At 41.2% G+C, this 21,671-nt stretch overlaps 1 protein-coding gene across 11 annotated transcripts in view; it reads left to right on the top strand.

Annotated features, from left to right (window-relative positions):
- The first annotated feature begins 273 nt into the window (after positions 1–273).
- The window catches only part of AGFG1 (ArfGAP with FG repeats 1), a 35,051-nt gene continuing 13,653 nt past the window's right edge, over positions 274–21,671 (top strand). For 3 of the 11 annotated variants that reach the window (XM_069864652.1, XM_069864648.1, XM_069864644.1), the window contains exons 1-5: positions 276–662; positions 8,637–8,730; positions 19,170–19,285; positions 19,835–19,997; positions 21,001–21,157. In XM_069864652.1, the coding sequence (XP_069720753.1) occupies positions 496–662; positions 8,637–8,730; positions 19,170–19,285; positions 19,835–19,997; positions 21,001–21,157 (697 nt within the window). In that variant the 5' untranslated portion in view covers positions 276–495. Of the gene's footprint in view, positions 663–8,636; positions 8,731–19,169; positions 19,286–19,834; positions 19,998–21,000; positions 21,158–21,671 lie in introns of all 11 variants that reach the window. The other 8 variants (XM_069864654.1, XM_069864649.1, XM_069864645.1 and 5 more) reach the window with 7 other exon arrangements.

Here is a 21,671-nt window from a genome sequence, read left to right as displayed (position 1 = left end):
CCTAGTGATTCTATGATTCTATGATCCCCCACCCTGTATTGAAACTGAAGATTGCCCCAGCCCAGGCGCAGGACCTCGCGCTTGGCCTCGCTGAACCCTCACGAGGTTCTTCTTCTCTTTAAACGCCCCCAACCCGGCTGCCCGGCCTCGGCGGGGCTGGCTGCGAGGGGCCCGGCGAGGCGCCCTCCCGCGCGACAGGGGGCGCTGCGCCCCGCGGCCGCGCCGCTCCGCCGCCTCCCTCTCTGGTCTCATAAAGGAGCCGCGCAGGTTCCGCCCGCGCCCGTCATTCACCCGCCCCGGGCCTGGCGGCGCCGCCGGCCTCCTCCGCCCCCTTCCTCCCCTCCCTCCGCCGGCGCCCACCGCGCTCACGCTTCCCCCGCCGCTCCCTCCCCGCCCCCGTCCTTTCCCCCCACCCCTAACCCCCGCGGCCGCCGCCGGGCCCGCAGCGCCTCGGCCGCCGCGCCGTGAGCGGGGCCCGCGCCGCCCGGCGGGGCCATGGCCGCCAGCGCCAAGCGGAAGCAGGAGGAGAAGCACCTGAAGCTGCTGCGGGAGATGAGCAGCCTCCCGCCCAACCGCAAGTGCTTCGACTGCGACCAGCGCGGCCCCACCTACACCGACATGACGGTGGGCAGCTTCGTCTGCACCTCCTGCTCTGGCATCCTGTGAGTGCGGGGCGGGGGAGGGCAGGGCAGGGGAAGGGAGAGAGAGGGGCAGCGGAGGGAGGGGGGCGTAGGCCGGGAGGAGAGGGAGGGGCGCGGCAGGGCCGGGAAGGGGAAAGAGGGGGCGTCGAGGCAAGGGGAGGGAGAGGGGCAGCAGAGAGAGAGGCTGGAGACGAGGGGGGGGTGGGCGGGCAACAAAGTCGGGGAAAGGAGGGGGGGTGAAGGCAGAGAGAGGGGGGCAGTAAGGGAAGGGGGGCACAGTCAGGGGAAGAGGGGGGGGGGATGCAGGGATGCAGGGAAGGAGGGGGCAACAGGGTAGGCCAGGCTAGGGAAGGTGAGAGCAAGGCAGGTGATAGGGTAGGGGAGGCTGGGGGGTGCAACAGGGAGGAGGGGCTGCCAGGTGGGGCCAGCAGGGGAGGGGAGGGGGGCACAACAAGCTGAGGGGGGGATTGGGAGGCAGGGGAGGGGGTTCAGCAAGGTAGGTGAGGGAGGGAGAGGGGCAGTAAGGTTGGGGGTTCGCAGGGCCGGGAGAGAAGCCAAGGAGGCAGGAGAGAGAGAGGGGTCAGTAAAGCACGGGGGCTACACGCAGGTAGGGGAGGCAGCGAGGCGGGCGAAGGAGGTGGGGGGCACAGCGAGGCTGGCGAAGGGACAAGGCCGGGGACGGACAGGGGAGCAGCAAGGCAGCTGGGGGGCTTTCACGGCGGGTTTGCTTCCAAATGCTTGATGTGAGGCTGGAGAGTTTTCCCGCAGGGAGCCTGTGCTGAGGACGAACACGAAGCAGGGAGCAGTGCCGCCCCCGCTGGGAAGCGCGCTTGGTTAAACAAGCGTTCAGGGGGGGCCTGTGGAAGGAGCAGGGGGCGCGGGGCTGAGCAGCTCGCTGTCAGGCCTGTCTCCTCTCCCAACGGGGAATAACGAGTTCAATACTTGAGTCTTTAATGTTGAGTTAAATTACCAGCTTGGCCTTTTGTGTACTGATTTAGCTTCGTAGTAGTTTGTAAGACAATACTGGCCTTGCTAGTTCAACATAATTGGTCAGAGAAGTAGTAGAAGGTTTTTCTTAAGCCTAATACTTCCTACAAACTCTATATAAACCTTAGGTAGGGATTGGCTGTGATAAAGTAGATTGCATTTTTCCTGTTCCTCATTCCTACACGGGCCTCCCCGCTACTCCTCCTCCCTTTTCCACTCTTCCTCCTCCGCAATACCGTGTGTGAAACTGAGTATTGAGATCAGTCAGTTCTGAATTTGAATTACATATGCATATCCTGGGGGAAAAAACCCTGCTGTCTTCAGTGTTGCTGTTTCCCCTGCTAAATCTGTTGCTTGTTTGTTTGTGTGGCATTGTGCTTATGGAATGGAGCAGGATCAGAGAGTGGCCAAAGAGTAGTATCAAAGGATACAGATTTGTGTTTACAGGTTTGAGTTCATAAAGGCATTTAGGAGCCTGAACTAATTTCTGTCCCTTCACCAAGAAGGACTCGGTACACCATGCAGGCCTTCCAAGGGAGGTCTGGTGTGTCAGAACAAAGTTGGCAATTATATTGAGATGCAAAACAAAGCGAACATGTTAGCTCTGTGCTGAATTTATGGGGAACAAGCTGCCTTTTATACCACTAGACGGCTAATTAGTCTTGGGTGGGTTTTTTCCCCCCATTCTTATAGACTTTTGAACAGGCTTGACACAAATACAGAAAATATATTCAGGTTGTGAAACTGAAAAGAGTCGAGTTTTTGACATCTACAGGCTACTTAATCAGCCAGCTCTGGCTATTGTTTGCTCTCCTAGCAAACTGATATTTGTGCTGGCATGTGAAACTATTTTAAGCTACTGCACAGAGCTTATTTAATGGTTGCACATGTTCTTGCTGGTTAAACTGACAGCATGATAAAACTGCTTCGTGAGAATATTTTTCTTTATTTTTCAGGCTTCTTGACCTTAATAGACAAGTATATTGTGAGTGCTGCTCTGATGTTTAGCATGGGTTCAATACAACGTGTTCATTTTATCTGTTGACTGGAAGGTACAGGCTACTAAAGTCCATAGTTCACAGGAACCAAAAGGATGCACGTGTAGGGAAATGGTGAGCAAGCTGGGACGGCTGTCACTTGCTGTTAAGTTAGCCATAGTTAAGATGTTGCTGTACTTCAAGGAGGAAGACTTTCTGAAGAGCAGTTACTAATGTATTGGCATTTTAATAAAATGCAAATAGCTCCTTCATTCTAAATATGCTGTGTTGTTGTGCTGCTAGAAAAAAAGAAACCACAAACAACATTTTTAGTTGCAACAGCTAGTAACGCCTACACTTAAAGCTGGAGCAAAGGACTGGTAAGAGGACTTAAAGCTTTCTTCTGAGATACATTTGGACTCGTTCTTTCATGGTGACTTGGAAATGCTGTCATAAATTGTGTGTGCAAGATTACATGCATAGAACCTGGCTGGAACTAGAGTAGGATAATTTTTTTAGTGATGAAATGGTGTAGAGAGAGGTTGTGTCTGTTTCATAACTAGAAACTGTTATTTTTAACACTTCTGTCAGAATAGTCCTGCATACAACTTGTTTATTTCCAAATGCTTTTCACTGTAGAATTCCACAGCAGAGGGAGATAACTTGATGAAACCACATAATGGCAAATAAGTGAAAGTGCTTCTGTAATTCTTGATGGCTGGTTGTGTCCTACCTTATAATACTTGCTTTACTGTAAGGCTTTAATAATCTTATTACTTCATCTTGTTTGTATGCTATGTGAATGACTTGCATTGCTGCTTGTTCTAATTAATTTTTTTTAATCTGCTACAGGAAATATTCTTGTATAGTCTTGCATAGACCAGTTCTTTCAAGTATGAAGTGCTCAGTGCAAGGTTAAAATACTAGTATGATAACAAGTGTCCTTCAAAAATGTTGCTCAATTGAGTAAACATGGTTGCCAACCTCAGTATCATCTTAGAAAGGCATGTAGTTCTAGATAGAGTTAATTCTAAATTTTCTAAAGTCTAACTTTGTTTTCTTGCAACTTTACTGAAGTGTTTATTCATTGTCCTGGGAAGGACGGTCCTTTCAAACCAAAATCCTTCATACTGGATTCATCATTAATTTCTATTAATGATTCTACGTGTAGGAAGAAATCAATGCTATTTATTACTAGGTTTAGCTTTAAAAAAGTTCCATTTTCCTAAATGTTTCTAGAAATAGTATGTCTGGCTTGTTCAAGTACTGCTAAAAATGATTAGAGAGCTAGTGGCTTTGCTAAAAAAGATCTGTTTCTGACTTTCATTTTCAAGGTGAGTCTTGTGAAGTTAAAAATGAGTAGTGTAGAGGAGGTCCGTCTCTGCAGGACGTAGGTTTTAAGTTTTCTCATCAGATTGAATTTGCCAGAGCAAAAATTTAGCTGTGCAAAATGGTGTAGGCAAGAGAAAGTCCATGAATTATGGTGTGGATAGTGGCTTCCTCTCTGCAGGAGCAGTCTTCTGAGGTCAAGTATTATGGTGATATAAAACCAGAAGACTTCTCTTTATGGGGAATGCTGGCAGATAGGTTCTGTTGGTAGTTATCTGTTGTGTTTCTGGATGCTGCCATGTGTCCTGCAGACTGTGACACCCTTCCGTTTGTCTTATCAAAAGCCTCTTTGCCTTGCTTCTCTGCTGTCTGTGCATATCTTTGTTTTGAAGCGCTTCTGTACCACCCATGGTCAGCCTGCTCCTAACTTTGATTAAAAAGAACACATTTTTATATTTTCAAATGGAAAGTATTCCTGTTTGAGAGTCTACTGTCACAAGTTTGCTATTGTAGACATTTTTTTATTCTTTACTTTTTTATTATCTGCTGATGTGAGAGTTGGAATGCTCCTTCTGTTTCCCTTGCTGCCACCATCTTTATTCCTGCCTTCCAACTTGCTGAGGAAGTCTCTTGTTCAGATGTTTGCACTTCTGGCTTGGGTCAGGAAGGAGCAACAAAGAATGTTTAGATCATATGGTTACAGTGGGGAATGCTGGAGCCCTTTTATATCATTTCTTACAGTTACTGGATCATGTGGCTTTCTTTTGGCTACTTATAGTATTCCTAGTTGAACTTTTAAATTTAAAATCCTCCTGGTTAAGGAAATTCTTTATCAGTTAGGTTGAAGTATTTGATGGCATGTACTATGAGAAATAAATCTTAGTGCACTGGTGGTGAATTATTGGCCCTTTCACTGAAAGAATTTTTGCAGAAATTAAAATGGTCTAAGTAAACAGTGTTAGAATGAAGGTGATTCTGGCTGTGTTGGCATGATTTTCCAGTCCTTTGTGTCCTTTGGAGCACGCTTGGAAAATGGCTCAGTGTGTTATGTGTATGTGTAATATGTATATTTTTAAGGTATTTCCTGTATTAATGTATTTCTTGTTTTCAGTGTCATGGCTGGAGAGCAAAGGAAATGTCTGTACCACAATGAATACTATGCAGTTCAGAAAGGATGTTTGATTTTTGAAGAAAAAAGTTAAATTACCCTTGACCGTGCTTCTAAATGTGTGTGTGAGCCTTTTGCTGTTAAAAATAAATGAGCTTGGAAGATGGTGGAGGGTCTCCAGGGAGGTCTACAAGTCTCTGCAATGGCCAGTACTGCTTACATTCTCGTTTGCTGCTAACAATGGCATAGAAATAATAACAAATGCTGGGACATTGGGTTTTCTAAAGCTTGTTTTCCAGACATCTGGGGATGTAGGGTGCCCTATGATGGCTTGGTATTTGACTTGCCTTGTTAATGTCGTCGTTCTTATGGGATTGGATTTTGCTGGCTTAGCCTTGAGATCACGTTAGAATCTGATACAGGGACGCACCAGTGGTGGTGAGGAACTGTCTGCCCACCATTCATCCCACTGAAGTGACTCCTCTATTCCAGCAGAGCCCACTCTCTACATTTTTTCTGTCCTCCCAGCCCTGGCCTTTGCAGGCGACTTCACTGACATTTGCTTGATGAATGCAGGAATGGCTGTTCTGCCAACAATCACAAGTTTGAGCATAATTTGCTACTGAATTATGTTAGTAACAAATGTTCAGGGCTTGTTGATGGTGTTTTGAATGTTTAATGTTTCAATTGCCAGACTTCAGAATCTTGTGTCAGTGGCCTTGAAGCTTCCTTTGTTTGCAAGAGCTTCTGTTTTAACAATGCTCTCTGGAGAGCAGAGATCTCATGTTCACCTTGTGTTCTCTGTAGTTGCCCCTATGACAGGCTGTGTCACCCAAAGGTTGGACCAATTCGATGGAGGGTCAGTGAAGGACTGTCTCATAGCTGGAAGTTCTAGTCACAGTGCTGTTCCACAGAAATAACCATTGCTGAGCATGAAGGAGTTGGCAGCGTTGAGTGGGATCTAAATGTGGGATGGTGTAGCTGTGGTGTGCTGGATGAGTGCAGATGGCAGAGTAGCTGTACTTGGTCGTCTTTTCTGGGGGCTTCTTGGGAGATAGCTGCAGTCTGGATTAAGCGGTGAGGTAGCATGTGGTTGCTGCCTTCCTCAGGAACTGTGTAGTAGAGAAATGAGTAACTGATACTGCCACATGGGTGCAGCCTGAAAATATTTGTTCAGGGTCCATTTAAATTTAGGCATTATTAACTTGGATTAAGGTCCTATAACTAACCCATTTTTGTCTCCTTTTAAATAGGGAATGCAGTAATAAAGCATTAGAAACTGTGCAAAGCATGTGTCAAATACATGGGAAGAAAGTGGTTGATATGTTTTTTCCTATTAAGAAGAAGGTTTGTTAGTTTCTTGAAGGATAATTGTACTTGGCTGTCTGCCTGTAAGCTTCCCCCATGTGAAGATGAGTTGTTTGTGTATCATTTGGGTCATCAAATAGCCTCTGTAGGTAAGGAAGGGTTGTAGTATATTTCAGGCTTTTGAAGTAAGAGTATCTTTAGTGCTTGGGCTTGGTTCTTGAGTTCTGTGTTCTGCTTGGTGAAACCCACGGGTGCTCTGGTTTAGGGAGATCCTAGTCAGTTCATGGGTATAATGGCACTGAAAGTGACTCATGCTAATCAGAAATGATTATAAAATAAGCTTTTAGTTGTTCTGAAGGTAGAATCAAAATAATTAATTTAGGGAACATAATGCATAGGTTTTTGGTTGTATTTGTATGCTGTGTAATGCAGCCTTCTCTCGAATTCCTTGTTCCAGACTGACTTCTTACTGGGCTTTAATATAAAGAGAGGCTATTCACACGCTTCCCTCCCCTCCTTGTTATGTTTTACATGCATAAAAATTAATTGTGTGGTAGCTATATCTACGTTTATTAAAGTTATGTTCAGGTTTTCCAGTCTTCCTAGTTTGCTGATGTGGGGACATCGTACATCATGCAAGGCCTTTCTGGAGTGGGGCATGCCTTCCTTCTTTAGCAGGGTGGTATAAAAGGAATGTTACTGCTTAGTGTTTGCATTGGTATTTAACTTTTAGTTAAAAATGTGGAAACTTTTTTAACCCAGGATAAGGACTGTCTTCTTACAGGTACAGTGTGAATTTGAGTCACAGTAAGTTTGCAAGCTAAATGCATAATGATACTTCAAGTGCTAAAAATGTTCTTTAAAAGTTGAGTAGAAAGTGTTAATATTGGGAACATCAGATTTTTGTTGTTTCTGATGAATACCAATTTAATTCATAGTTAGTGTTTATCAGATAATCCCTAGCAGTTGTCTTAAATGGGGTGCCGGTGATTTTTATTGTTTGTTTTTAATTTCTAAAAGCAATCTGAACCAAATTTATTATCAAAGCAAAGTAACAAATGCAAGGTCTTAAGCTTGCTCTTACCATTTCATTTGTCAGCAGTTTGTTAGTCCCATATTACATTCCTGGAAAGCTTCCCCCAACTTCCTTTCCAGAAACTTTCTTCTCATGTAAAGAACCACAGCATGTTCTGTTCTTTGATAGCTCGTGGTTAATATACATTTATTTTTTTTAAGATGGTGCTTCAGAAATTCAGGGTGGATTATCATGAATGCTAAGCTAACCCTGCTTAGCCAGAGTTAGTGTCTCCACTGTGGCGTATGTGGGATGTAATGTTCTTGTTTCCATTGAGCAGAACACGGCTTGATTTTAATTGTAAGTATTTGTGGGCAAGAACAGTAGTTAGCATATATTTAAAGAACAAGCTTGAAAAGACAAAGCTTTTTCTTATCAGCTCAGTAGGATTTTTCTCTGAGCTTGCAGGTTTTGACTGAACTAGGTTTGATGGTGTCAGGCTTTAGCAGCACAAGCACCAGGAGTTTGTTCGCTGTGCCGCAGCAGTTGGTGGTGCGGATGGGAGAACTGTGCCAGTCTTTGCTTAAGGCCAAGCTGCCTGAGTTTCGAGCTGCTGTGTTAGTAATGGTATCTCTTATTTGAGAGCAAAATAAAAATGCTGTCTTTTTGCTTTTGTTGCTTTTACTTGTGTAGCATTGAGGAGGAGCAAAAAGATGTATCTATGGGTGGAAGAGCAAAAAGTAAACTAGAAAAAGATGCTGGGGTGGGGAATGGCAAATACAGGTTACAGCAAGAGAAAAAGAATCTGAGCTGGGGAGTTCACCTTGGAGAACTTCGGTCACTGGGTAGAAGTTGTAGTAAGAACAGTTTGAAGTGAAGGAGGAGTTAGAGGGGAAAGACAGCTACACCAGAGAGGCCTGAGGTTGCAAGAGGAACGGTGGAGCGAATGGTGAATGAGTTTGGGAAAGCAGATTAGGGTTTAAAAAGGTCTAATTATGTTTTCATAAATTTGTATAGAAAGGGTCAGAGTGAGATTGCATTTGCGATCTTAAACGCTGGTTTCCTCTAAAGCTCCATTACTTGACTTTCTATGCAGAGTGTTATTTTGAGATGAGCTTACACAGCCTGAAGTGTGTGGCAGTACTGGAATGAATGTGTTTTACAGAGATGGCTCCTGAGTTTCAAACTGACCAGTTTCTGGCCATAATGTTAAGTGATTTGTATGATGACAGATTTCCTGAATGCTAACTACTTCTTGCTTCTTCTTTCAGACGGGGATTGAATCCACCCCACAGAGTGAAGTCAATTTCAATGACTACTTTCACACAACAGGAAATAGAATTTCTGCAGAAACATGGAAATGAAGTAAGTATTTGCAGAATATCAAGTGGTTTTAGCACTTTAATAATAAAATAATAATAAAACTTTAAACTTTAAAAATGCTACTTAAGGAAAATGACTTTTTTTTGGTAGAAAAAAGTAGACAGGATTCTTTTAAAACCGATATCATTTGAACTGATGCATCTAAAGAGCTCATTTTGCTTCGGTAGCTGATCATAATGTTGTGTGTTATTGCCTAATCTAGACAGTCTAGATTGACTGTCAGTGTTTCTGAATTGGATTTTCTTTTGTTTTCATGTAAAGCAATATGCATCAGCCCCCCCCCCTTCTTTTTTTAATTTCTGCAAGCCCAGACTTTGAGACTGACTGCAGCAATCTTTTCTAAAAGAGCATACCAAGACAAAAATCTTTTGCTTGTAGCTGTATTTCTTTGGAGAAGGTGTCGGTCTTCTTTCTTTCATGAAAGTATATCAATGTTGAAGGCTCTTGAGGAGAGGAAGGAAAGGAGGAGCTTTTTCCTCTGTAAGGATTGTTACCCAGTAAGTGTCTATGTGTTCAGAGTGGCACGGGGCAGCTTTGGAGATATAACGTTCTGGTGTGCTACCTTTTTGTTCTGTTTAGTACGTGAAAACTAAATCTAAGGTAAATGTTGGATTTGCTCTATGGGGCCACATGGAGCATGTTAACCCTGGGATGTTGCTATTACTGTCATGTATTTGAGGATTAGATTTGTATTTTAATACCATACTATAGTATTAAGGATTCTGGAGGCAGCTTTTGCTTCTGTTCTGAATTAGAAAAAGTTCTATTTTACTTCTATCTGATCTATATTCTGTTTTAGTAGAATATTGATCGTAGGCTACTGAGGGTCTTGACATGTTCTTGTGAAGCTTTCTAGGGATAAATCCCATCATTACCGAAAATGTGGATACTTAAACTTAGCCCATTCATAGCTGTAAGGTTAAAGAATGGAAATAGAAGTAGCAATTTCTTTTCTGTCCCGATAGATATGTATTGTTGAAATGACTGTTAGTGGATGATTCCTTTAGACGGAGCTAGAACAAGATCTAAACTCTTCCAGACATCACAGAATACTCTTAATGGCTTTGACTAGGTTTTAAAAATTGTTTTGGCATGTTAAAGCTGTATAAAATTGCACATATATATACACACATGTATAGCAGATTGCTGATGTTTTGCACAGGGAGAATAATAAAGAATCTTTTATGGGTTCAGATACAGTCTGTTAGTCTCTTTTTCATAAGGTTAGATTGCAAACTCCAGATTTGCTTTAAACTTCATGAGTGTAAAGGAGAATGCGCGTGTGTCCCTCCCTTCCTCCCTGCATCTGTTCTAATTTCAGGTTTTCACTGAATCTGCAGTGCCTGGAGTATGCTACCAGTTTAGCCTTAAGTGATCCCTCTTCAGATGATTAGCATAGTTGTCCTCATTGTGGACCTGACTAGTCTGCCAGTCATAATGATTTAGCTGACACATAATTTATTATTGACATAAAAGTTCTCAGATCTCTGCAATGCAATACTATGTTTCAAAAGCAGGTGTCTTTGTGTTTATAGTACTTACTCCTCCAAAGTATTGCAATGGTTTAAATGAGCTACCTCATAACGGAAGATGTCCTAAGTTTTGGGTTGTTGGATAGCAGTGTGTTGCCTTAAGTCTAAAGTAACACTGAATTAAAGTAACACAGTTGTAATTGCAGATGGTAGATTTATAGGTGCTTAAACACCAATCAGAAGTGATATTGTTTGAAACACTGTTAGAAGTTTAAGACTTGAACATGTTTTCACTTTTTTTTATGCTGTGTGTTGAAGTAGTTAAATAAGTTTTTTGCTTTCTCTTGTTGGTACTGGACTTTGGAATATTCACCTGCAGATAAGATAAAGTATTGGGTAGATGAAGTTCATCTGACCTCACAAAACCCTTTGTTTGCATAGCTTGCACTCCATCACAGGCGGCTTCTCTATATATTAAGAAATGAAATTTTTAGTATGAACTTGTTCAAGCATGGAACTATCCAACATTTTAATATGTGGACATATGAAACAGTGCAATCTCTGAATGGTTTTGATGTATCATTCAGTTGTTTGAGTCTGCAGCTATGTATATTAAGAAAACCTCAACTTTTTTGCAGTCTCGTATGTCTAACTTCTGTTTTTCTGCAGCTTGTAAAATACTTTAATTCCCACTTTGTCCTCCCAGTCTTTCTCCAACATAGCCAAGGCCTCTGTGGTAAGCTTTCTTGCTTCCAGATGTGTAAATCATGATGTACAACAGGGAACTTGTTATGAATAGACAGGAAAATAGCAAGAAAGCTTTCCTGGGTTAAGGTAGTTATTAAGGTGGTGAGTTATTCTTAGTAGTTGTTTTCCACTGTCTTTCAAAGAGTATTTATGAGGGCAGTGTATTATATGACATTGACTTTTCTCTTAAAAATAAAGAAATAAGCATTTCCTAATCACTAGTAATTTTTTTTGTCACAAATTGCCATCTTTGTGGCACATGTGGTTAAAACCTTCAGTTACTGAAAGGCTTCCACAAAATGACTGCTTTGGGAAGACATTATTCAGAGCAGTATCTCTGCAGGTGCGAGACACAATCTCCTTCCCTGCATGTACACCTCCAAGCACAGGTAACCGCCTTTTTTTTGGATGAGGTTTTACTGCTTGCATTAGTATTTGGTGTTGCTTAATCATCTGTAGATATAAGCAGGTGTCTAGACTCTGGTTTTGCTAATGTTGGGGTCAGCTCACCCTTGCAGCAATAGACACATCTTCAAGGTGATAGTCCTTGCAGGCCTTCTGAAGTCTGTTTGAAGGATAAAGACAGTTCTGAGTAGCAAAGTAGGATTTTCCCTCTCCTCCTCTTCATGAAGAGCAGTGTGAGGTGTTTTCACACTGTATTCTCATCTTTGGAATAATGAGGAGAGAATGGTATGGAGATGGTTCAGTTTGAATACTCATAACCAAATTATGCTAATGTTGATTAAGCCTCTGATTCAGTAGTGCTCCTAATCTGATGATAGTAGAAAGTGAACTCGCTGCAGAAAGTGGAGGTGGTGCTCTTCTCACGTTGCCATTATAGCTGTGAGTATTTATTCAGAAGCTTTCCCTGAAGCTGAAAAATAGTATCATGAGGCAAACCAGTTAGAGATAATTTTTCCACTACACCTTCGAAATGTGCTGTGTGTCTTATAACCTTTTCAAACATCCTACTCTAATATACATGTAGTGGGAGAAAATTGTTTGGATGCTCTTGTATGGAAAGTCTGTGTTCATCTGGAAGCCAAGATCATGTTTCCCTTAGCTAATGAGTAGAATGCTGTGTGGCTCCACTCAGCTGCTTGAGATTGGTTTTCAGTGCTTAATTTTGTTTTGTGCCAGTTGGCTATTGATAGTGCCTTTGCAATTGTCTCTTACCAGTTTCCTGCACTTGAGGTTGCAGGAGAACTAGTGGCCTTCCAGTACCTGAAGGAGGCCTACAAGAAAGCTGGAGAGGGACTTTTTACAAAGGGCCTATAGTGATTGCACAAGGGGGAGTTACTTTAAATTGGAAGGGGGAAGATTTAGATTAGACATTAGGAATAAATTCTTGACAATGAGGGTGGTGAGGCACTGGCACGGGTGGTTGCCCCATCCCTAGGGGTGTTCAAGGCCAGATTGGATGGGCCCTTGGGCAGCCTGAACCAGTGGGATGTGTCCCTGTCCATGGCAGGCGGCTGGAATTAGATGATGTTTAAGGTCCCTTCCAACCCAATCTGTTCCAGGATTCTATGATAACTAGTAGCAGTATGGGGCTAGTTCGGAGCTGGTGTTTGGCCTGACCCAAAATGCTTTCCTAGAATCAACCTGACCTGTGGACTGTGACCTGAAAACTCTGGAGTGGAAACAGCAGTACTAAGATGGAGCTGATGAGTCCTGACAGCACGAGCTGCACCGTCAGGTGTCCTTGTAGTACATCCCTGGTTCTGCTAATATGATAGAGATAGGAGCTGATTGTGTGTAGAACAATGTCTTTGTTAGCAGGATTTACTAGCCTGGACTATATGCTTATGAAAGCAGCTGTAGCTTCTGGACCCAAAGTGGCTTTGAAATCAGTATACTGACAGTATAAAATTTTAGCCTGCATTGATTAATGAATAATATCGACATCGGAAGTGCTGCATAACTAAACAAAGCTATAACTTGCTTACATAAGGGAACTGTTTCCAAATCTTTCTTCCTGTGGCGAGTGTTATGTTTTGGAACATAGTTTTGTTGTGTGGTAATCTGCAGTTCTTTGCACTGTCAGCATTGCATTTGGTGCACAACTGAGGATATTTTATTGGGAGAAGGGGAGAAGAAGAAATCTAATTTGGTATTTGCCAGACTTCTGAAAGGTAATATCTCATTAGAGCTTTCTAAACTAGACTGTTTGTAATCCTCCTGTGCAATGGTATGTCTGGGTCTGAACAAGAAGCGCTCTATAGCTGTCAGCCTAGTAATGTGCTTTATCTAGTTGAAGTGCAGCTTCTACCAGCCCTGCTAGTTCTGTTACAGCTTTTCTTTGCTGTCCTGCCTTCGCTGCCTACAGGAGAAAGTGGCTTCATGAGCAAAAACTTAATTTTGCTGGCCTAATGGAGTTTTTATTATTCCTAACTAGCACAACTGTGCTAACAGGAGTTTCTAAAGTGTGGTAGTTCAATGTGATGTGTAAGCAGAAGGTCTTTGTCTCTCCCACATCTGCCTTCCCCCACACTGGAGATCTGTATCAGTGAAATAGTTACGACACAGTAAAGTGTTTGGTAGTTGAAATATGTAGCACTGAAACAGAAATAACTGAAATCTCAGATGATCTCAAGCTTTCTGCATAATTCTGGTGGATACCACTGAGGTTTTGGGTTTTTTTAAGCTGCTTTCTAGTGTGCTCGTCCTTCCCCATCTTCCTGGCTCTATAAAAATGCATGTGAAAACCCCCAAACATGGTAACAAACCAGATGAAAAAACCAAAAGTTAATAATTTGTGTAAAATGGGTACGTTTGTCCCTCTTAGCCCTTCTTGGAACTCCTAAAAGCATGAGATGTTACTATGAGGACCAGTAGCCTTTTTGATTCAGCTTTGCTTTGTAAAGTACCAGACATGCAATGAATGGGACGAGTTCTTTGTTCCTTTGAGTTAAAGCTGAAAACGAGGGTAATTACTCAAACTGTAGGACTAGAAAGGTAAATAGTATATTGAAAACAAGATAGGTAAATTTGGTTATTCCAGGAAAAACAATTTCTCCCTCGAACAGAATAGTTGAATGCAGATTCTGGGAAACCAATAGTATGAAGAGAAATATAGGTGAAGGCTTAATTATAACATACAATATGCACTTGGCCCAATTTCTCTTTTCAAAGATATATTTAAGTTATAGTAACTTGCAGTTTCTGCCTTGCTACCTCCTGGGTTTTTATTTAGGTCAGGGTGAGTAGGTTGACGTTGGTTGTGACTCTTTCCCTCTTTGCTTCATGCTGCACTTACTGATCTAATTCTGAACTTCCCAGTATCTCGCTGCCAAATATCTAGTGGCATCCCTTGCAGGGCTGGAGTTTGTTGGCAGAGAACAGGTACTGTTCTTCCCAAGCCAGTTGTAAAAGTATTCTCATGAACTTTTAAATTTCATGAAGATAACTGCTGAGTTTTATACTCATTGTTACCTGACAAGATAGAACTTTGCTTTGTCTTACTACTTTGCAGCTCCCACAATGTAATAGAGGCAGGCAAAACTTCAAAGTCTTGCTTCTGTCAACCCTTCAACAAAAGTACACTTTCAAATGCTGCATATGCTTAATCATTCTGATTTCAGTGCTGTCTTTTTTTATTCTTGCTGCATTGGTGAACCAGTGGGACATGGACTAATTATACTTTTCAGGGACAGTGGACAATGATTATGGATTGTTGGATGTGTTCCACTGTTTCTAGGGGCTTCCACATAACTTGAATGTTTACTCTTGGCTCCAGCTTGCAAATCTCTTCTCTAAGCAGAGCATTTTGTTTAATAGAGCTTTGGTTATCAAAAGGAGGAGTATAGCAAGGCTTGTGGGTGAATGAACAGAGCTTTTGAGCAGAGAGTTATTTGTGCTGCTGTTGCAAAAAACAATATTAATATTAAATGGATGAACGAGAGCATCCCTAAGATGATGGTGTGGTGTAGAAAGCCATTGAACTTTTAAGCCTGGTACCTTAATAGTTATGTTGTGTAACTTTGTGGTAAGTTGGGATGCTTCCTCATGTATTATGTGTAAAAGCAAGGGAATGAGTAATTCTGTTAAAATGGAGCTTGAGATGTATCGGGGAACTCAGGTAGCAGCATTTTCTGAATCTGCTCTGCAAGTCTGATTTCTGTATGGAGTGCTTAGGTGTTTAGAAATATGTGCTCTTTCGGTATTTCAGATTTCTCAGAGCTTATGTTGTTCTGAATCTTTGCTTCTTTTGAAAATTGTTTTCTTGTGTTTTCCTCGAGTAGTAAGTTTGTATTAAACTCAGAAGAAAACTTCATGTTTAATAGAGTGACTGGTTGCTTAAAGCTTGGATTTAGGCAGATTTCTTTGCCCTTTACTGCCTTTTCACATGTCTTTCCCCATGTCTTACAAGTCATGGCTGAGCAGGAGACTAACAGTGTGCTCACTTGTTCATGTGTCTGGCTTGGGCAGCTATCAGGCCAGACAGAACAGAGAACCCAAGCTCGTTTTGAAGTATTGGCAACTAACTTGCTTATCTGATTTTTACATGTCTGCTAATAATTTCTTTGTTACAGTTGCTCTCTTAGTATCTCAAGTGCTGTCAAATTCAGATATGGATTTAAAATCTGTGATTAGTGGGGGATGATCATGGTACCACAGATAGAAATGCTGGGTGATTGTTCCCCACCGTAACTCAACAGCAAGTTTTATGGTATAAATTTTGTTGATCTTTGTCATAAGTAACTTTTAAATAGCTTTGAAATAAAATATGTAATGGCCTAATCAGTAAAAATATTTACATTTCTCACAGCAAACTTGTCTTTGCACAAGATTCAGCACTGTTAGTGACTTTAAAACTATGGAAAGGTAGCTGTTCCAGTTGTATGATGACATGAGTTCAGTCTCTGAGAGTAGTCTTTTTTTAATTTGATTTCATCCTATGGTATTGCACAGCATGCTGCTGTTTGATTCTTTGTAGAAAGATGAAAATTTGTATTATGGTTTCCTTGAAGCGTAATCAATGCAGTATTGTGGGTCCTTGTCAAGTCAGATGATAGTAACAAAAGTATAGCTAGAAAGAGCATGCAGGTCACCAGGAAACGAGAAGAAACAAGGGGCCTTTTATTGTGTTCTGAATGCTTGCTTGGAATGACTGCTGATGTTCAAAGCATTGTGTGGTACTTCATACAGAAACAGACAAAACCATGCCTTTTAATAGTTTCTTGTGGGATAGTAAAGCTTAAAAATTTGACTTCCTGAGAGATTTAATTTAAGACTAAGATATTTAAGACTTAAAGAAATCATACTTTCTTGGAGAACTCTTTAGAGAAACTGATTGGAAATTTAATTTGCATCTCTGGTGGGGTAAAGTGAAGGTTTTAACCTGTGTTTGCATCATTAATGTTGTCAGACTGTTAAGATGAGAAGTTCTTGCTGAAGCATGTGTGACTAAGCGTGGATTCTTCTGCTTGGTGGTTGTTGCACATTAGTAATCCTGTTCTCTCTGATGCCAGTAACAGCGAACCAACAAAGAGTGCCTAGCAGGTTTAATTAAATAACTTATAATAGTGACTTAAGGCATAGTTCAGTTGTTACTGCTGTTGTGTTAAGTATTTAGAGGAAAATAGTTGCTCTGGGAAGCACTTTTGGAAGCCTGTGTTCTGAAGGTGTGCGAACATTGCAGTGCAAGGCAAGAACTGGCGCCTTGAAGAAGCTTGCAGCATTTTAAATCAACACTGTTTGGACAGCACAGTCCTTCGTGCCTGTCTGCCTGTTCATGTGACTGTTAATCTATGATAGCTGCACAGCTGGTGAATGATCTAAAGTCACACGGGACCTTGTGTTCTAATTTCTCCCAGAAGTTACCTGTTGTGGTCAGGAAGGCTTGAGACTATTTGACATGGAGTTGTTTTTGTTTGCATGTTTTTTGTAGGTGGTTTTTTTTTTCAGGGTGAACATGAAGCAGAAAACCGGGAAGTAGAAAGGTGAAAAACTGGATTGTGGTGTGACTGTTTGCGAGTTGATCTCGCTACAGTTTTCAGTGATACTAGTGACATGGTTAATTGCGATGACTTTCTTAGATCTGAGTTGGTTTAGGTGGTTGGAGAAGGGGGAGTGACTTAATGGCTTGACCTCCTCTGTCATTCACTAGCACAGCTTATGTTGGATCCAAACTGATCATCGTAGCACAGCCCGGAGAGTCATTCTAGGTGCAGGGTCCACTAGGGGCTGTTTTTACACTCTGAAAATGGGCACAACTTTTTTTCCTTCAGTGTTAGGAGGAACAGCAAGAAGGGGGAGGAGAGTGTGACTGGGACTGTTTATGTCTGGGTATAACCAGCTCCTGCTGCCAGGCATTGTGTAACTGGCTGAGAACAGGACTTCTCTTCCTCCCAACAATCCCAAGACTATTCCTTGGTACATCTATACTCAAATCTAAGTACAGCAATACTCCTGCTGGCCCACAGCAGACAGTCCACTGCAGATGGTTAAAGCTGTATTCGTGGATGTTCTGATCTTATAAAAAGTAGAGAGCAAAAAGTAGTGCTTATATGAAAGATTGCTGCTATTAAATTAGTGCTTCATGCTATCAGCTGTTCTTTTAGAATAGAATAGTGACTTTTTCGACTAAGACTATCTTTTAGCTTTGTATGAGGAAGTACTATATACCTTCATTTTCATTTAATCCTTCCTACTACTGGGCTGTCAGCATTTGTGAACCCAAATCAGCTCATTGAGCTTAACCCTTTTGTGGAGTTCAATTGCTGAATGAATGCTGAATAGCTGAGTTTGATATAGGAGCTACTGATCTTGTTTTTTAGATGAGTATTTAAATCACCTATATAGGGCTCTCCTTTGATCATTGGATCCGCTTCCCACGGTTGTTGTTTGTCCAGTATATGACAGTAGGACTATGGAGTGTTAGATATGCAAGCGGGCTGTATAAAACTGAGACGTCAAGTATGAGACACATACTTCTGCTGTCTGTCTAATTTCTCTCATCCTGAGCAGTCTTTGAAATGACTTACGTAAGCTGACCAGGTAAAGAACCACCCCCCACCCCCAGTAAGACAGTGCTTCTATAAGAAGATAGTGTAGTGGAAGTATCCTAGCTTCTACCTGGATTTGCTAACTTTCAGGGCAATCAGTTTATGCAGCTCTTGCTTGGTAAGAGCATGTTTTTCCTCTGAAGGTCCTGGGGGACAGTGTTGAAAACCTGACACTGTTCCAGGAATAGAGGGCAACATTTGTAGGAGGCATGCGAGAGAGATGGTCAGAACTATTTCAGTATTTAAAAAAAAACAACAAACAAAAAACCCAAGAAAAACCCAAAAAACCCCCAACCAAACAAACAAAAAAAACCCCAAACAAAACCAACACACCACCAAAAGAAACCCCAAAAACTTTTTTGACTCCACTTCTGAAAGAAACCTGTTCTAAACTGGGAAAGTGTTTTTAGAGCACAGCTAATGTTTGCTATATTGCTTGGGTGTACCTTATTCACCTTACTTGCAGTGTAGTCTTAAGTGTTTAAAGAAGCCTTTTGTATAACAACTCCTGTGTCTTACTTCTGAGAGCAGTCACCTTCCCTCTTGTTCGGGAGTTGAAGATGAACATACTGAGAATTTTGCAATTAGTTCAACTTTTACTCACAATTACAACTGGAAATATAAAGCAAGAGTACTTTTTCCACTTCTGTCACACCCTCACTCAAATTAGAAGTACATGATGCTATAGAAGCTGCATCATGGTAAGAAGGGCTGCTTAAAAAAAAAAAGTTCCTATAATCAAATAGTAATTACAAGTGTAAATAGTAAAACTCAGACACTTTGAAAGCCAGCGTCTGGGGCTTATGGCATATGGAATCTGTTGAAACAGTTTTAACCCTGAAGTACAGGAATGTATGAAGGAGGACATTCTAAAGATCACAAGCAGAAATCAGGTGCTTTGCCTTTTCATGCGAGTACATACTACAAGTATTTTGTAAAAGCCATGTTTGGTGAAATTGGATGCTAGGATTTACTTGCCCTGCTGTGACAGGTTGGCAGATGGTCTTTGAACTTGAAGTATTTAGACCAGTACGTGGTGCACCACTCTGTCGTTAAAGCAGCTTGGTCCGGAACAAAAAATGTGCAGCCACACACTTTTTGTTGATTTCTTACATTAACAATTGTAAATTTAAAAGAGGTTTTGAATGAACATATTTTGTATAATCTGTGGTTGGTTTTGTTTTTTTATAAGGTGTGCAAACAGATTTGGCTAGGCCTATTTGATGACAGATCATCAGCAATTCCAGACTTCAGGGATCCACAGAAAGTAAAGGAATTTCTACAGGAAAAATATGAAAAGAAAAGATGGTAAGATAGCTTTATGATTATAAAAAAATTGCTTCTTTGACACGAGGTGAAGATGGACTACTATTGTCGCGTTCTTGAGCATGCTTTCCTTCTTGTTCACTCTTTGGACTTGGTAGCACAGTTCTGTAAAGTGAAATGATTTCTGGGCTTTATTTGGAGCTCCTACAAGAAGTAGAAAAGACTATTTAAAAAACTATTTGAAACAGTTTCTCAATATGTGGTTCCTATTGATGGATCAGAAATGACTTAAGGGTGTATCAACAGCAGTATAAAGTGAGGGTTTGGCAGGCTTTTAGAAGATAGAAGATGTGGTTTGTATTAAATACGTGCTATAAAATATTGATGGCTTGGAATTCTAGTAGATTATTTTTTTTTAAATCTGGCTTATTTAAGTAATAGATATTTTGCAAAATGCTGGTAGAATTTGTTGCTGGGTCAGTGGTTAAAATAGAAAAGCTGAGATGTACCTGTTCTTATACTTGAGTGTTACAAGTCTTGAGCAGATATTTTCATCTTAATTCTAAAATCCATTGTTGTTTTTTAATACAGGTATGTTCCTCCTGAGCAAGCGAAGGTGGTGGCATCAGTCCATGCATCCATATCGGGGTCTTCTGCTAGTAGTACAAGCAGCACACCAGAGGTGAAGCCGCTCAAATCTCTCTTGGGAGAAGCTGCACCCACACTGCACTTAAACAAGGGCACACCTAGCCAAGTGAGTCACGAGAGCTGAGCAGCACAGCACTGTTCAGGAGTACTTTGTCAGTGTCATGAGAGTGCTTCAGTAGCTGCCGTTACTAATGCTATAATCATGACAGACAATTTTATGTATTTTGTTGAAGGATACAGGTGTTGGCAGAGCAGGTTCTAAATTAAGCTTGTTCCTATTGACCAAATTGATTTTTCTTTTAAATGGTTATTTTCAGTAAGCAGAACTTTCCAGTGTGAGTGACAACTTAAATTGTCTTTTGTGTAAATATCTCTGAAGTTTAACCCTAATGTGATGTATTTTTGTGTTTGTTTTTTTGTTTGAAAGCAGTGAAGTGGCTGATAATGTTAACCATGATGTTAGAAGTGAATCTGTAGATGAAGAGCATTGAGGTTTGTTATTGCTTCCTAGGCATTCTGTAGCTGTGGCTTTCAGGGAGTGTCTGTTTGCTGTTATGTCAGGTGAAACACTGTTGCATACTGAGAGTTTGGAGGGAAGGCTTTGGGTTTTTTTTTTAAGAACTTTTACCTTTAGGATACAGGCAACTCTTGGATGGAGCTCTTCAGGCTCAAGCAGCAGAAATTTGCACCTTGGAGCCGTGCAATGAAATACTTCAATTTTTCTCTCCCTATGCTGAGTTCTAAAGACTTTTTCACAATTTGAGGAATAAATATTTTCCCAAACAGAAAATTAACTTTTATTACAGAATAGTGGAATTGTTTTATTGCTTGTATATGTACAGTATTTGCCATTTAAAATATGTAATTTTGAAGTTGTTTCTAGGCTGCTGCTTTAATCTTCCTAGGCCCTTTTAATCCATGGAAATCTGCTGCTGAGTTCCTTTAAAAGCCACTGTAGTAGTATAAATAGTCTTCATTATACTATAGTAGAAGGGCCTGTGGTGTATACAGCATCTCTTAAACTTCAGGACTAAATGGCTTGTAGTATTTTGGAAAAGTCAGTTTGGTAAGTTACGAGCTTTTTTAGCTAATTGAAATGTTGTTTGTAGTCTCCTGTTGTAGTTCGATCTCAAGGACAGCAGCAACAAGAAAAGAAACAATTTGACCTCCTCAGCGACCTTGGCTCAGATATCTTTGCTGCTGCACCTCCTCAGTCAACTGCTACAGCAAATTTTGCTAATTTTGCACACTTCAACAGTCATACAGGTAAGTATTCTGAGCAGTGCATCCCTTTTTAAATGTATAAAATGTCATTTTAATTTGTGATGACTTCTTCCTGTGGGGTATATTGTTTATGTACCTTGAGATTGTTGTATTGCTCAAGATTTCCTTTAGACCTTTCTAAAGAAAGGTTGAAGATGTAAAGGCTGATAATCCTGCTTTTTGAAGTGGGAGTTGATATAGCTATTCTCTGATCTGTATGATTAGGCTGTTTCTGCCTACTACTAGAAACTAAAATTCTTCGGGGGAGAGGGTGAGAGAATGAGTAATAGAATGTAGGGAGAAGCTGCTATCAGACCTCCAGTTTCCTTTCTGAAAACTATTAAAAGCAGCATTCATGGAAAGAAAGCAGATATAGAGACTTAGAGGGAGTTCAGATGCATTGACAAGAACCGTCAGTTTTAAGAGAAAAATCAAAGGATTCCTCAGTTTGAAGAATGACTTCCTCTTTTGTATGTATGTCTGAGAACTGAGCACTACCCATGTGGGTAGTAGTCTG

The sequence above is a fragment of the Phaenicophaeus curvirostris genome, chromosome 10 (genome assembly GCF_032191515.1).
Source record: "Phaenicophaeus curvirostris isolate KB17595 chromosome 10, BPBGC_Pcur_1.0, whole genome shotgun sequence".
Taxonomy (NCBI): Eukaryota; Metazoa; Chordata; class Aves; order Cuculiformes; family Cuculidae; genus Phaenicophaeus; species Phaenicophaeus curvirostris.
This window is presented reverse-complemented; position numbering and strand designations above follow the sequence as displayed.